General features: G+C 44.2%; 1 protein-coding gene across 3 annotated transcripts in view; it reads right to left on the reverse strand.

The window, feature by feature from the left end:
- The window catches only part of LOC139373747 (tubulointerstitial nephritis antigen-like 1), a 49,817-nt gene that overhangs the window by 26,379 nt on the left and 7,746 nt on the right, over window positions 1-15,692 (reverse strand). For all 3 annotated transcript variants that reach the window (XM_071114677.1, XM_071114675.1, XM_071114676.1), the window contains 2 exons: window positions 13,049-13,359; window positions 6,448-6,514 (listed from right to left, as the gene is read on the reverse strand). In XM_071114677.1, coding sequence (XP_070970778.1) covers window positions 6,448-6,514; window positions 13,049-13,352 — 371 coding nt within the window. In that variant the 5' untranslated portion in view covers window positions 13,353-13,359. The remainder of the gene's footprint in view (window positions 1-6,447; window positions 6,515-13,048; window positions 13,360-15,692) is intronic.

Below are 15,692 nucleotides of genomic sequence, written 5' to 3' on the forward strand. Positions count from 1 at the left end.
AGGTGTATTGATATGTTAGAGAGATGTTGTCCAGGTGTATTGACATGTTAGACAGATGTTGTCCAGATGTATTGGCATGTTAGACAGATGTTGTCCAGATGTTTTGGCATGTTAGAGAGATGTGGTCCAGGTGTATTGACATGTTAGACAGATGTTGTCCAGGTGTATTGACATGTTAGACAGATGTTGTCCAGGTGTATTGACATGTTAGACAGATGTTGTCCAGATGTATTGGCATGTTAGACAGATGTTGTCCAGATGTTTTGGCATGTTAGAGAGATGTGGTCCAGGTGTAATTACATGTTAGACAGATGTTTTCCAGGTGTATTGACATGTTAGAGAGATGTTGTCCAGGTGTATTGACATGTTAGAGAGATGTTGTCCAGGTGTATTGACATGTTAGACAGATGTTGTCCAGGTGTATTGACATGTTAGACAGATGTTGTCCAGGTGTACTGACACGTTAGAGAGATGTTGTCCAGGTGTATTAACACGTTAGAGAGATGTTGTCCAGGTGTATTGACATGTTAGAGAGATGTGGTCCAGGTGTATTGACATGTTAGAGAGATGTTGTCCAGGTGTATTGACATGTTAGAGAGATGTGGTCCAGGTGTATTGACCAGATAGACAGATGTTGCCCAGGTCGTCTGTATTGACATGTTAGAGAGATGTTGTCCAGGTGTATTGACATGTTAGAGAGATGTTGCCCAGGTGTATTGGCATGTCAGAGAGATGTTGCCCAGGTGTATTGGCATGTCAGAGAGATGTTGCCCAGGTGTATTGGCATGTCAGAGAGATGTTGCCCAGGTGTATTGGCATGTCAGAGAGATGTTGCCCAGGTGTATTGGCATGTCAGAGAGATGTTGCCCAGGTGTATTGGCATGTCAGAGAGATGTTGCCCAGGTGTATTGGCATGTCAGAGAGATGTTGCCCAGGTGTATTGGCATGTCAGAGAGATGTTGCCCAGGTGTATTGGCATGTCAGAGAGATGTTGCCCAGGTGTATTGGCATGTCAGAGAGATGTTGCCCAGGTGTATTGACCAGATAGACAGATGTTGCCCAGGTGTATTGACCAGATAGACAGATGTTGCCCAGGTGTATTTGCATGTTAGATCTCAGACTGCATGTTGTATCCCAGACTAACCAACAGTTATTCTGTAATCAGTAGAACATAAGTGTGTGAATTACAGAGGGTGTAAAGTTTGGTGGGGTATCTGTACTTTACTTTACTATTGATATTTTTGACTACTTTTACTTCACTACATTCATAAAGAACTTTTTACTCAATACATTTTCCCTGACATCCAAAAGTACTCATTACATTTTGAATGCTTAGCAGGACAGGAAAATTGTCTAATTCACACACTTATCAAGAGAACATCCTTGGTCATCCCTACTGCCTCTGATCTGGCAGACTCACTAAACACAACATGCTTTGTTTGTACATTATTTGTTGAACTGTGCCCCTGGCTGTCCGTAAATGGAAAAAAAGAAAAAAAGAAAATTGTGTCGTCTGGTTTACTTAATATAAGAAATGTTTAATGATTTATACTTCTACTTTTGATACTTAAGTACATTTCAAACCAAATACTTTTAGTAGTACTATAGAAGTATAGTAGTAATATAATAGTATAGACGTGTAGTAGTACTTTAGTAGTAAAGAAGCATAGTAGTAGTATAGTAGTATAGAAGCGTAGTAGTACTATAGCAGTATAGAAGCACAGTAGTATTATAGTACTATAGAAGTATAGTAGAAATATAATAGAATATAAGTGTAGTAGTACTATAGTACTATAGTAGAATAGTAGTACTATAGCAGTATAGACGTTTAGTATTAATATAATAGTATTGATGTATAGTATTACTATAGTAGTATAAGTATAGTAGCACTATAGTTGTATAGTACTATTGTAGTATAGAAGAATAGAAGTACTATAGTACTGTAAAAGTACAGTAGGACTATAGTAGTAAATAAGTGCATTAGTACTATAGTAGTATAGAATTACAGTAGTACTATAGTAGTATAGAAGTACAGTAGTACTATAGCAGTATATAAGTATACCAGTACAGTAGTACTATAGTGCTATAGAAGTATAGTAGTAGTATAGTAGTATAGAAGAATAGTAGTACTATAGTACTCTAGAATTATAGTAGTACTATTGTAGTATAGTACCACTATAGTAGTATAGAAGTATAGTAGTACTACAGTAGTATGGAAGTGTAGTAGTACTATAGTAGTACATAAGCATAGTAGTACTATTGTAGTGTAGAAGTGCATTAGTACTATATCAGTATAGAAGTATAGCAGTACTATAGTATTATAGAAGTACAGTAGTACTATAAAAGTATAGTAGTACTATAGTAGTATAGAAGTATATTAGTAATATACACTACCATTCAAAAGTTTGGGGTCACTTCGACATTTTCTTGTTTTTGAAAGAAAAGCAAATTTTTTGTCCATTAAAATAACATCAAATTGATCAGAAATACAGTGTAGGCATTGGTAATGTTGTAAATGACTATTGGAGCTGGAAACGGCAGATGTTTTATGGAATATATACATAGGTGTACAGAGGCCCATTATCAGCGACCATCACTCCTCTGTTCCAATGGCATGTTGTGTTACCTAATCCAAATTGATCATTTTAAAAAGCTAATTGATCATTAGAAACTCTTTTGCAATTATGTTAGCACAGCTGAAAACGGTTGTTCTGATTAAAGGAGCAATAAACTGGCCTCAGCATTTGTGGGTTCGATTACAGGCTCAAAATGGCTAGAAACAAATAACTTTCTTCTGAAACTCGTCAGTCTATTCTTGTTCTGAGAAATGAAGGCTATTCCATGCGAGAAATTGCCAAGAAACTGAAGATCTCGTACAACACTGAGTACTACTCCCTTCACAGAACAATGCAAACGGGAACTAACCAGAATAGAAAGAGGAGTGGGAGGTCCCGGTGCACAACCGAGCAAGAAGACAAGTACATTAGAGTGTCAGTTTAAGAAACAGATGCCTCACAAGTCCTCAACAGGCAGCTTTATTAAATAGTACCGCAAAACACCAGTCTCAACATGAAGAGTGAAGAGGCGACTCCGGGATGCTGACCTTCTAGGCAGAGTTCCTCTGTCCAGTGCCTGTGTTCTTTTGCCCGTCTTAAACTTTTCTTTTTATTGGCCAGTCTGAGATATGGCTTTTTCTTTGCAACTCTGCCTAGAAGGCCAGCATCCCGGAGTTGCCTCTTCACTGTTGACGTTGAGACTGGTGTTTTACGGGTACTATTTAATGAAGCTGCCAGTTGAGGATAATAGTTAGAGTTAGAATAATAGAATACACAAGGTGCAATTTTGAAATGTGGTTGTGCACCAGCAGTTTTTTTCCTGTCAGTCACTGATAGTCAGTCAATTAGCCCATGTCAGCAATACTTTTTTAGATTTCTAAGTTAGCTGACTGCTACACTATCTAAATGTGTGCACCCTCTCCGGCCTCTTGGTCACCAGGCTGCTCGTTATGGTGCACATCTGTCACCATCTGCTCATCATCAGACTCACCTGGACTCCATCACTTCCCTGATTACCTTGCCTATATATGTCACTCCCTTTGGTTCCCCAGGCGTTATTGTGTCTGTGCATTGTTTGTGTCTCTTATTTTGTGTTTATTTATTAAAACACTCACTCCCTGAACTTGCTCCCCGACGCTCAGTGCACATCATTACAGAATAACGCCTCACCTAAGGGAAGGATCAGGGAGTGTTCACATTTTTTTTTCCCGGTGGGAATGATGTCGGGTCCGGGAGCTCCTACAGGCTTCCCTGCTACCGCCGATTTGTCAGGCTCTCATGCCTCAGCCGGATTGCCAGGCTCCCCTGCCTCAGCTGGCTCGTCAGGCTCCCCTGCCTCAGCTGGCTCGTCATGCTCCCCTGCCTCAGCTGGCTCGTCAGGCTCTCATGCCTCAGCTGGCTCATCAGGCTCTCATGCCGCAGCCGGATTACTAGGCTCCCCTGCCTCAGCTGGCTCGTCAGGCTCCCCTGCCTCAGCTGGCTCGTCAGGCTCCCCTGCCTCAGCTGGCTCGTCATGCTCCCCTGCCTCAGCTGGCTCGTCAGGCTCTCATGCCTCAGCTGGCTCGTCGGGCTTTCATGCCTTCGCCAGATCGCCAGGTTCCCCTGCTTCCACCGACTCGCTCCGCCCCGCCCCAGCCGGCAACAGATTCCAGCATATGTGGTGACCAGTGGTGACTGGTCCACTCCTGATCCCCGGGATTATCTCTTTGGTTGGTGTCTTGCGGGGGGAGCCGAAAGTGCCAGGAAGGGGGTACCGTCATGTATGCTCTCTCCGGCACTCTAGGTCGCCATGCTCCCGCATCTCAGCCAGACTGACAGGTTTCCCGCACTTAGGTAGAGGTGACCGGTCCTCTCCTGATCCCCAGGATCGTCATTTTGGTCGGCGTCCTGCGGCTGGAGCCGTGCGCCAGGGAGGGGGTACTGTCACATGTGCTCCCTCACCGGCCTCTAGGTCACTAGGCTGATCGTTATGGCGCACACCTAATACCATTGAACCGTTGTTCATGTCTCTTATTTTGTATTATGTTGTGTTTATTTATTAAAACACTCACTCCCTGAACTTGCTTCCCTACTCTCAGCGCACTTCGTTACACTGAACTTGTTATCATGGTCGAATTACCAGTGGGGGGGCCCGCTGGTTAACGAAGCCCTAGCTGGGATGATATTGTATATACTAAACCCTAGCTGGGATTATATTGTAGTTTAGCCTGTGTGTAAATTAACTAAACCCTAGCTGGGATTATATTGTAGTTTAGCCTGTGTGTAAATTAACTAAACCCTAGCTGGGATTGTATTGTAGTTTAGCCTGTGTGTAAATTAACTAAACCCTAGCTGGGATTATATTGTAGTTTAGCCTGTGTGTAAATTAACTAAACCCTAGCTGGGATGTGACTGCAGTTTAGCCTGTGTGTAAATTAACTAAGTCCTAACTGGGATGTGACTGTAGTTTAGCCTGTGTATAAATTAACTACGCCCTAGCTGGGATGTGACTGCAGTTTAGCCTGTGTATAAGTTAACTAAGCCCTAGCTGGGATGGGACTGTAGTTTAGCCTGTGTATAAGTTAACTAAGCCCTAGCTGGGATGGGACTGTAGTTTAGCCTGTGTATAAATTAACTAAGCCCTAGCTGGGATGTGACTGTAGTTTAGCCTGTGTATAAGTTAACTAAGCCCTAGCTGGGATGTGACTGTAGTTTAGCCTGTGTATAAATTAACTAAGCCCTAGCTGGGATGTGACTGTAGTTTAGCCTGTATAAATTAACTAAGCCCTAGCTGGGATGGGACTGTAGTTTAGCCTGTGCTCGCTGTTGCTCCTAGTGTCCGGTTTCAACCTAATCTCCCGACATCATCAGACATGGATGGACGATGAATACTGACTTGTATCACAGGTGACCTGGCTGCTCTATCCCCCACAAGGCCCACTGTTGCTCAATGTTTCGAATGTTTACCAATTTTGCTCAATGTTGCCTAATGTTGCCCAATGCTAAGTGTTGTATTGTAGTGTGATGTGATAACATTTCTTGCCGTTGCTTGTCTAATACTGCTTCGATAAAGGAGATAGCTAGCTACAATAACCCAAATGAATGGACAGGGGTCCCAAGTATATGTAGAAGAGTTATGAATGAGACAGCATCACGAGAAGAGCCCCCAAAACTCTCCATGGAAAACGTGGGTCTGTCTGTGGTACAACCAGAAATGTCATGTCATCAGAGCAAAGTGTGTGAAGGACTAATCACTGTTAGGACAGAAGAGATGTAAAGAAAGAAATGAGAGGGGAGAAAGAGGAGGATATGAAGGAGTGGTAAAGGTACATAGAGAGGAAAAAGAGAAAGCTGCAGTGGTGGAATAAGTACCCAACTGTCATACTTGAGTAAAAGTAAAGATTCCTTAATAGGAAATGACTCAAGTAAAAGTGAAAGTAACCCAGTAAAATACTACTTGAGAGAAGTCTAAAAGTATTTGGTTTCAAATATACTTAAGTATCAAAGTAAAACTAATTCCTTATATTAAGCAAACCAGACGGCACCATTTTCTTGTTTTTTATTTATTTACGGATAGCCAAGGGCACACTCCAACACTCAGACATCATTCACAAACAAAGCAAGTGTTTAGTGAGTCCGCCAGATCAGAGGCAGTAGGGATGACCAGGGATGTTCTCTTGATAACTGTGTGAATTAGACAATTTTCCTGTCCTGCTAAGCATTCAAAATGTAACGAGTACTTTTTGGTGTCAGGGAAAATGTATGTAGTAAAAAGTACATTATTTTTATTAGAAAAGTAGTAACGTAAAAGTGAAAGTTATAATATAAATAGTAAAGTACAGATACCCAGACACACCTTTCCGGTATTTTTACTTAAGTACTTTACACCACTAGAAAGCGATTAGACACTTACCATAAGTTGCAGTTCTCTTTGTAAGTCTGTCCTGAGAGGAATTTGTGTCCGTTTCTTTCACAGGTGCCTGAAATGAAACAAAAGGAGGAAATTCAATAAGATGTTGCCAGCGGATAGGATCACACCAGTGATTACTTTGATCCTGTTGTGGTGGAAGATCTGAGAGGATGACTTAAAGAATCACACTTCCATTGATACATTGCACACTACACACTACATACTACAGACACACACTACACACACACACACTACACATTACGGACATGCATTACACACAACAGACACACATTCTACACTCTACACTACACACCCCACACTAGATACTACAGACACACACTACACACTCCACACTACAGACACACACTACACACTACAGACACACACTACAAGCTACACACTAAACACTACAGGCACACACTACACTACAGACACACACTACACGACAGACACAATACACTACAGACACACACTCCATACTACAGACACACACTGCACACTACACACTCCATACTACAGGCACACACTCTACACTACACACTACATGCACTCCACACTACACACACTACAGACACACACTCCACTAAATCAAATTTTATTTGTCACATACACATGGTTAGCAGATGTTAATGCGAGTGTAGTGAAATGCTTGTGCTTCTAGTTCCGACAATGCAGTAATAACCAACGAGTAATCTAACCTATCAATTTCACAACAACTACCTTATACACACACAAGTGTAAAGGAATGAAGAATATGTACATAAAAATATATGAATGAGTGATGGTACAGAACGGCATAGGCAAGATGCAGTAGATGGTATCGAGTACAGTATATACATATGAGATGAGTAATGTAGGGTATGTTAACATATAAAAGTGGCATTGTTTAAAGTGGCTAGTGATACATTTTTTACATACATTTTTCCATTGTTAAAGTGGCTGGAGTTGAGTCAGTATGTTGGCAGCAAACACTCAATGTTAGTGGTGGCTGTGTAACAGTCTGATGGCTGTTTTTCAGTCTCTCGGTCCCTGCTTTGATGCACCTGTACTGATCTCGCCTTCTGGATGATAGCGGGGTGAACAGGCAGTGGCTCGGGTGGTTGTTGTCCTTGATGATCTATATGGCCTTCCCGTGACATTGGGTGGGGTAGGTGTCCTGGAGGGCAGGTAGTTTTCCCCCGGTGATGCGTTGTGCAGACCTCACTACCCTCTGGAGAGCCTTACGGTTGTGGGCAGAGCAGTTGCCGTACCAGGCGGTGATACAGCCCGACAGGATCCTCTCGATTGTGCATCTGTAAAATGTTGTGAGTGCTTTTGGTGACAAGCCAAATTTCTTCAGCCTCCTGCTGCTGCGCCTACTTCACCATGCTGTCTGTGTGGGTGGACCAATTCAGTTTGTCCGTGATGTGTACGCCGACGAACTTACTACCCTCTCCACTACTGTCCCGTCGATGTGGATAGGGGGGTCACCTCCGAGGGCCCTCACCTCCTCCCTGCAGGACGTCTCGTCGTTGTTGGTAATCAAGCCTACCACTGTAGTGTCGTCTGCAAACTTGATGATTGAGTTGGAGGCGTGCATGGCCACGCAGTCGTGGGTGAACAGGGAGTACAGGAGAGGGCTCAGAACACACCCTTGTGGGGCCCCAGTGTTGAGGATCAGCGGGGTGGAGATGTTGTTACCTACCCTCACCACCTAGGGGCGGCCCATCAGGAAGTCCAGTACCCAGTTGCACAGGGCGGGGTCGAGACCCAGGGTCTCGAGCTTGATGACGAGTTTGGAGGGTACTATGGTGTTAAATGCTGAGCTGTAGTCGATGAACAGCATTCTCACATAGGTATTCCTCTTGTCCAGATGGGTTAGGGCAGTGTGGTTGCGATTGAGTCATCTGTGGACCTATTGGGGCGGTAAACAAATTGGAGTGGGTCTAGGGTGTCAGGTAGGGTGGAGGTGATATGGTCCTTGACTAGTCTCTCAAAGCACTTCATGATGACGGAAGTGAGTGCTACAGGGCGGTAGTCGTTTAGCTCAGTTACCTTAGCTTTCTTGGGAACAGGAACAATGGTGGCCCTCTTGAAGCATGTGGGAACAGCAGACTGGGATAAGGATTGATTGAATATGTCCGTAAACACACCAGCCAGCTGGTCTGCGCATGCTCTGAGGACGCGGTTAACAAGTTTAAATGTTTTACTCACGTCGGCTGCACTGAAGGAGAGTCCGCCGGTTTTGGTAACGGGCCGTGTTAGCAGGTTTTGGTAGCGCACTGTATTGTCCTCAAAGCGAGCAAAGAAGTTGCTTAGTCTGTCTGGGAGCAAGACATCCTGGTCCGCGACGGGGCTGGTTTTCTTTTTGTAATCCATGATTGACTGTAGACACTGCCACATACCCATTGTGTCTGAGCCATTGAATTGCGACTCTACTTTGTCTCTATACTGACGCTTAGCTTGTTTGATTGCCTTGTGGAGGGAATAGCTACACTGTTTGTATTCGGTCATGTTTCCGGTCACCTTGCCCTGGTTAAAAGCAGTTGTTCACGCTCTCAGTTTTGCGTGAATGCTTCCATCAATCCACGGTTTCTGGTTTGGGAACGTTTTAATAGTTTCTGTGGGTACGACATCGCCAATGCACTTGCTAATAAACTCGCTCACCGAATCAGGGAATTTGTCATTGTTGTTGTATGACGCAATGCGGAACATATCCCAATCCACGTGATCGAAGCAATCTTGAAGCGTGGAATCAGATTGGTCGGACTAGCATTGAACAGACCTGAGCGCGGAGCTTCCTATTTTAGTCTCAGTCTATGGGCAGGGAGCAACAAAATGGAGTCGTGATCAGCTTTTCCGAAAGGAGGGCGGGGGAGGGCCTTATATGTGTCTCTGAAGTTAGAATAACAATGATCCAGGGTTTTACCAGCCCTGGTAGCACAATCGATATGCTGACACACACTCCACACTACAGACACACACTCTGCATTACACACTCCATACTACAGACACACACTCTACACTACACACTACAGGCACTCCACAATACAGACACACACTCAATATTACACACGACACAGTCCAGACACACACTACACACTACAGACCCCCCCCCCCCCCCCCCCCTCTAGTGAGAGAGTTAACAGTAACACCCTGATGTGAGGTGTATAGTAGTGTGTAGGGTCTGGGAACCCTGAGCTTCAGTAATCTCATGTTGGAATGTCCTGTTGGCTCTTGGCCTGTGTTTCCCAGAATATCAGGTCCCCATCATGCCTTAATGAGCTTAATTACATATACACACACACGCACGCACGCACACACACACACACACACACACACACACACACACACACACACACACACAGTTGAAGTCGGAAGTTTACATACACCTTAGCCTAATACATTTCAACTCAGTTTTTCACAATTCCTGGCATTTAATCCTAGTAAATATTCCCTGTTTTAGGTCAGTTAGGATCACCACTTTATTTTAAGAATGTGAAATGTCAGAATAATAGTAAAGAGAATGATTTATTTCAGCTTTTATTTCTTTCATCACATTCCCAGCGGGTCAGGAGTTTACATACACTCAATTAGTATTTAGTAGCATTGACTTTAAATGGTTTAACTTGAGTCAAACGTTTCGGGTAGCCTTCCACAAGCTTCCCACAATAAGTTGGATCAATTTTGACCCATTCCTCCTGACAGAGCTGGTGTAACTGAGTCAGGTTTGTAGGCCTCCTTGCTCGCACAGGTTTTTTCAGTTCTGCACAAAAATGTTCTATAGGATTGAGGTCAGGGCTTTGTGATGGCCACTCCAATACCATGCCTTTGTTGTCCTTAAGCCATTTTGCCACAAGTATGCTTGTGGTCATTGTCCCTTTGGAAGACGCATTTGTGACCAAGCTTTAACTTCCTGATGTAATTTTCCTGCGTCATTAGGCCATCTATTTTGTGAAGGGCACCAATCCCTCCTGCAGCAAAGCACCCCCACAACATGATGCTGCCACCCCTGTGCTTCATGGTTCGGATGGTGTTCTTCGGCTTGCAAGCCTCCCCCTTATCCTCCTAACATAACGATGGTCATTTTTCCAAACAGCTCTATTCTTGTTTCATCAGACCAGAGGACATGACTTCAAAAAATACAATCTTTGTCCCAATGTGCAGTTGCAAACTGTAATCTGGCTTTTTGATGGTTTTGGAGCCGTGGCTTATTCCTTATTGAGCGGCCTTTCAGGTTATGTCGATATAGGACTCGTTTTACTGTGGATATAGACACTTTTGTACCTGTTTCCTCCAGCATCTTCACAGGGTCCTTTGCTGTTGTTCTGGGATTGATTTGCATTTTTTACACCAAAGTACGTTCATCTCTAGGAGACAGAATGTGTCTCCTTCCTGAGCAGTATGACAGCTGCGTGGTCCCATGGTGTTTATACTTGCATGCCATTGTTTGTCCAGATGAACGTGGTACCTTCAGGCGTTTGGAAATTGCTCCCAAGAATGAACCAGACTTGTGGAGGTCCACTATTTTTTTCTGAGGTCTTGGCTGATTTCTTTTGATTTTCCCATGATGTCAAGCAAAGAGGCACTGAGTTTGAAGGTAGGCCTTGAAATACATCCACAGGTACACCTCCAATTGACTCAAATGATGTCAGTTAGCCTATCAGAAGCTTCTAAAGCCATGACATCATTTTCTGAAATTTTCCAAGCTGTTTAAAGGCACAGTCAACTTAGTGTATGTAAACATCTGACACACTGGAATTGTGATACAGTGAATCATAAGTGAAATAATCTGTCTGTAAACAATTGTTGGAAAATTACTTGTGTCATGCACAAAGTAGATGTCCTAACCGACTTGCCAAAACTATAGTTTCTTAAAAAGTAATTTGTGGAGTGGTTGAAAAACGAGTTTTAATGACTCCAACCTAAGTGTATGTAAACTTCCGACTTCAATTCTATGTGTGTGTGCGCGTGAGTGCTGGTGTGTGTGTATGAACATGCCCCATGTTGTCTAGTGAGCACATACCTGCCTCGACCTCTCCCAGCCTCCTGTCCCATTTCCGTCACCTATCGCTCCCTCCCTCTGCATAGCACACATTCTTTCTCCTGACCTCCATTCATATATCCTTCCCTCCCTGGCCTCCCCCCTCCCTCTGTCTCAGACTAATAAGAAGACCACTGTTCCTGGTCTATTCTCAGGTACCACCTCTATTCTCAGTGACCACCTCTGCAACAACTAGCAGGGATATACTCTATGTGGAGCTTAATAACCAGTGTGCTTATTCATATTTCACAGGCCAATGTGACCTCCTACCTAGAGCTTTATTGATTGTAAAGCAACTGTGAGAACTGAACAAATAACTTTGCCTGTGCACATAAGATTAGCAGTTGGTTTTTGCCATTCATTCATTAGTCCCATAGTAGCCACTCAGTGTGGGGCCTGTCAGTGGGGCTAGGGTTAGGGTAGGGCCTGTCAGTGGGGCTAGGGTTAGGGTAGGGCCTGTCAGTGGGGATAGGATTAGGGTAGGGCCTGTCAGTGGGGCTAGGATTAGGGTAGGGCCTGTCAGTGGGGCTAGGGTTAAGGTAGGGCCTGTCGGTTGGGCTAGGGTTAGGATGGGGCCTGTCGGTGGGGCTAGGTTAGGGTAGGGCCTGTCAGTGGGGCTAGGGTTAGGGTAGGGCCTGTCGGTGGGGCTAGGATTAGGATGGGGCCTGTCGTTGGGGCTAGGGTTCGGATGTGGCCTGTCAGTGGGGCTAGGTTAGGGTACGGCCTGTCAGTGGGGCTAGGGTTAGGATGGGACCTGTCGGTGGGACTAGGGTTAGGGTGGGGCCTGTCGGTGGGGCTAGGGTTAGGGTGGGGCCTGTCAGTGGGGCTAGGATTAGGGTGGGGCCTGTCGGTGAGGCTAAGGTTAGGGTGGGGCCTGTCAGTGAGGCTAAGGTTAGGGTGGGCCTGTCGGTGGGGTTAGGGTTAGGATGGGGCCTGTCAGTGGGGCTAGGGTTAGGATGGGGCCTGTCAGTGGAGCTAGGGTTAGGATTGGGCCTGTCAGTGGGGCTAGGGTTAGGATGGGGTCTGTTAGTCGGGCTAGGGTTAGGATGGGGCCTGTCAGTGGGGCTAGGGTTAGGATGGGGCCTGTCAGTGGGGCTAGGATTAGGGTAGGGCCTGTCGGTGGGGCTAAGATTAGGATGGGGCCTGTCGTTGGGGCTAGGGTTCGGATGGGGCCTGTCGGTGGGACTAGGGTTAGGGTGGGGCCTGTCGGTGGGGCTAGGGTTAGGATGGGGCCTGTCAGTGGAGCTAGGGTTAGGATTGGGCCTGTCAGTGGGGCTAGGGTTAGGATGGGGTCTGTTAGTTGGGCTAGGGTTAGGATGGGGCCTGTCAGTGGGGTTAGGGTTAGGATGGGGCCTGTCAGTGGGGCTAGGGTTAGGATGGGGCCTGTCAGTGGGGATAGGTTAGTGGGGTATTATGCCTTTGGCTACTGTACATTTTTCCCACTGTACTTGGCCTTTCTTTCTTAATCCTAAAAAGCAGGCCCACACACACGCAAACATACACACACACACACACACACACACACACACACACACACACACACACACACACACACACACACACTCTCTCTCTCTATCTTACCAATGAAAGGGGGTGAGATGCCCAGACAGTGGCCCCAGAAGTCAGGGCAGCAGTCTGAGATGGTTCGGTTACAGAACAGGTCACAGTAACAGATGGTGTCCAGGTAGGGTACCGTACACTGATCCTCACGACCCGGGCAGCAGCCACCCCTCTGCTCGCAGTACGACCCAAACGGGTCCCTGATGCCCCCCATGTGCAGCGGGCTCATCAGCTCCCTCTTCGTCCTCCTGGATGTGCCTCTTGCCGCCATGCTCTCCACCGCCACCAGGAGGAGCACCACTGCTAATGACACTAGAAGCTTCATTATCACCCTGACAGAAGCAAAAAAGAAGAACATCTGTTAGGATGCAGTACTTCTGTAGAAAATCAGCCAAATTTCATAACCGTAGGATAATATAGTCTAAACCTAACAGTAATGGATTATTTTGGAAGAGATTAACAAAACCATGTGTTATAGGTCTAGTCTAACCTAGCCTAACACAGTAGGAGAATATTCTAAATCAACAGTAACCCCTAAAGTCACCCTCAGTGGGTCATTTAACAGCTGGAGAGAGTGCTTAGGAAGACTGGAGGAGGAGGAGGATGAGGAGCAGGAGGAGTAGGAGGAAGAGGAGGAGGAAGAGGAGAAGCAGGAGGAGGAGAAGCAGGAGCAGGAGGAGGAGGAGCAAGAGGCCTGAGTTGTATGCCTACTTGGCAACGTTTCCATTCACACGGTCACAGTGGGCTTTGAGTGGACTCTGGCAGCAAGACCAAAATATCAACCGACCCATGTGATAACACACAGGTTAATCTGGTCCTTTTATTAAACAATCTACTCACAACCTTCAACAGGGCCATGTAGTGTATCTAAAACATCAACTAACTGTGATAGCTTACAATAACATATTTGATTTGATTTAAAGGGTGAACCTACTGTGAGCAACAGATGATTGAAGTACTGAATTTCTTTAATCCTCTCCCTGTGTTTAATTAGATTTTTGTTGAATAAGCCTGTCATGTGGGTATAGATTATTTCAGAAGAACTCATCAGAATAGTAACATAGCACCTTTGTATGTAAAACGTGTTTATTATCAACAAGTATGGAACATATCACTTTGTAAACTATGTAGCTTTGACATGAGTTGAAATTTCAAGCGACCTCTCGACATTGCCCTAAAAATGCTACTACTTTTCGAATGAAATCTATAGCACACAAAGAATGTGATATTTCAATTTGGACAATGCACATCTATACTTACACGTGTGCATGATGGATAGAACGGCTAAGTAAAGCTACAAAGATTAAACTGCCCTATATTGTAATTGTATTTCACTTGCTTCAAGTCAGAGAAAATGTTACTGTGTCTGTGTCCCAAATGACATCCTATTCCATATAAAATGCACTACATTTGACCAGGGCCTGTAGGTCAAAAGTAGTGCACTATATTAAAGGGACTCGTGTGCCGTTTGGGATGCACCCTTTAAGTGGTATAGACATGGCTCTCTGGAGTCTCATTGCATAAAACGTTGACGGATGCAGCCACACTAAAATAGCACTGAATGCTATACTTGACTGTTTATCTAAAGGGACATGCCATCAGGGCACAGTCAGAAACGAGGGGCATGACATTATTATCAACACCGTAGTATAATGAATGTTATCATGTCGGGACGGAAACAGACAAACTTCCTGCTATCTGTCAGAGCTAATCTGTCACACTTCAGGAAATGTCCCAAAGAGCATGCTTCACTCTCTATCCTGTCTTACAGACCATATGAGCTCCAACAGTATTGGGACAGTGACACATTTTTTGTTGTTTTGGCTCTGTACTCCAGAACTTTGAATATGAAATGATACAATGACTAGAAAGTTAAAGTGCAGACTGTCAGCTTTAATTCGGATATTTTAATCCATATCGGGTGAACCATTTAGAAATTACATCACTTTTTGTACATAGTCCCCCCATTATAGGGGACCAAAAGTACTGGGACAAATTCACTTATGTGTATTAAAGTAGTCAAAGTTTAGTATTTGGTCCGATATTCATAACACGCAATGGTTACATCAGGCTTGTGACTCTTCAAACTTGTTGGATGCATTTACTGTTTGTTTTGGTTATGTTTCAGTTTGTTTTGTGCCCAATAGAAATGAATGGTAAACAATGTATTGCTTCATTTTGGAGTCACTTTTATTGTAAATAAGAATATAATATGTTTCTAAACACTTCTACATTTATGTGGATTCTACCGTGATTATGGATAGTCCTGAATAAATCGTGAATAATGATGAGTGAAAAAGTTATAGACACACAAATACAATACCCCCAAGACATGCTAACCTCTCACCATTACAATAACAGAGGAGTAGAGCATTTTGGGGGGGTATAATATTTACAGTTGAAGTTAGAAGTTTATATACACTTAGGTTGGAGTCATTAAAACTCGTTTTTCAACCACTCCACAAATGTCTTGTTAACGAGCTATAGTTTTGGCAAGTCGGTTAGGACATCTACTTTGTACATGATACAAATAATTTTTCCAACAATTGTTTACAGACAGATTATTTCACTGATGATGCACTGTATCACAATTCCAGTGTGTCAGAAGTTTACACACACTAAGTTGACTGTGCCTTTAAATTGTGTCATGACTTTAGAAGCTTCT

Source organism: Oncorhynchus clarkii, chromosome 18 (genome assembly GCF_045791955.1).
Source record: "Oncorhynchus clarkii lewisi isolate Uvic-CL-2024 chromosome 18, UVic_Ocla_1.0, whole genome shotgun sequence".
Classification (NCBI taxonomy): Eukaryota; Metazoa; Chordata; class Actinopteri; order Salmoniformes; family Salmonidae; genus Oncorhynchus; species Oncorhynchus clarkii.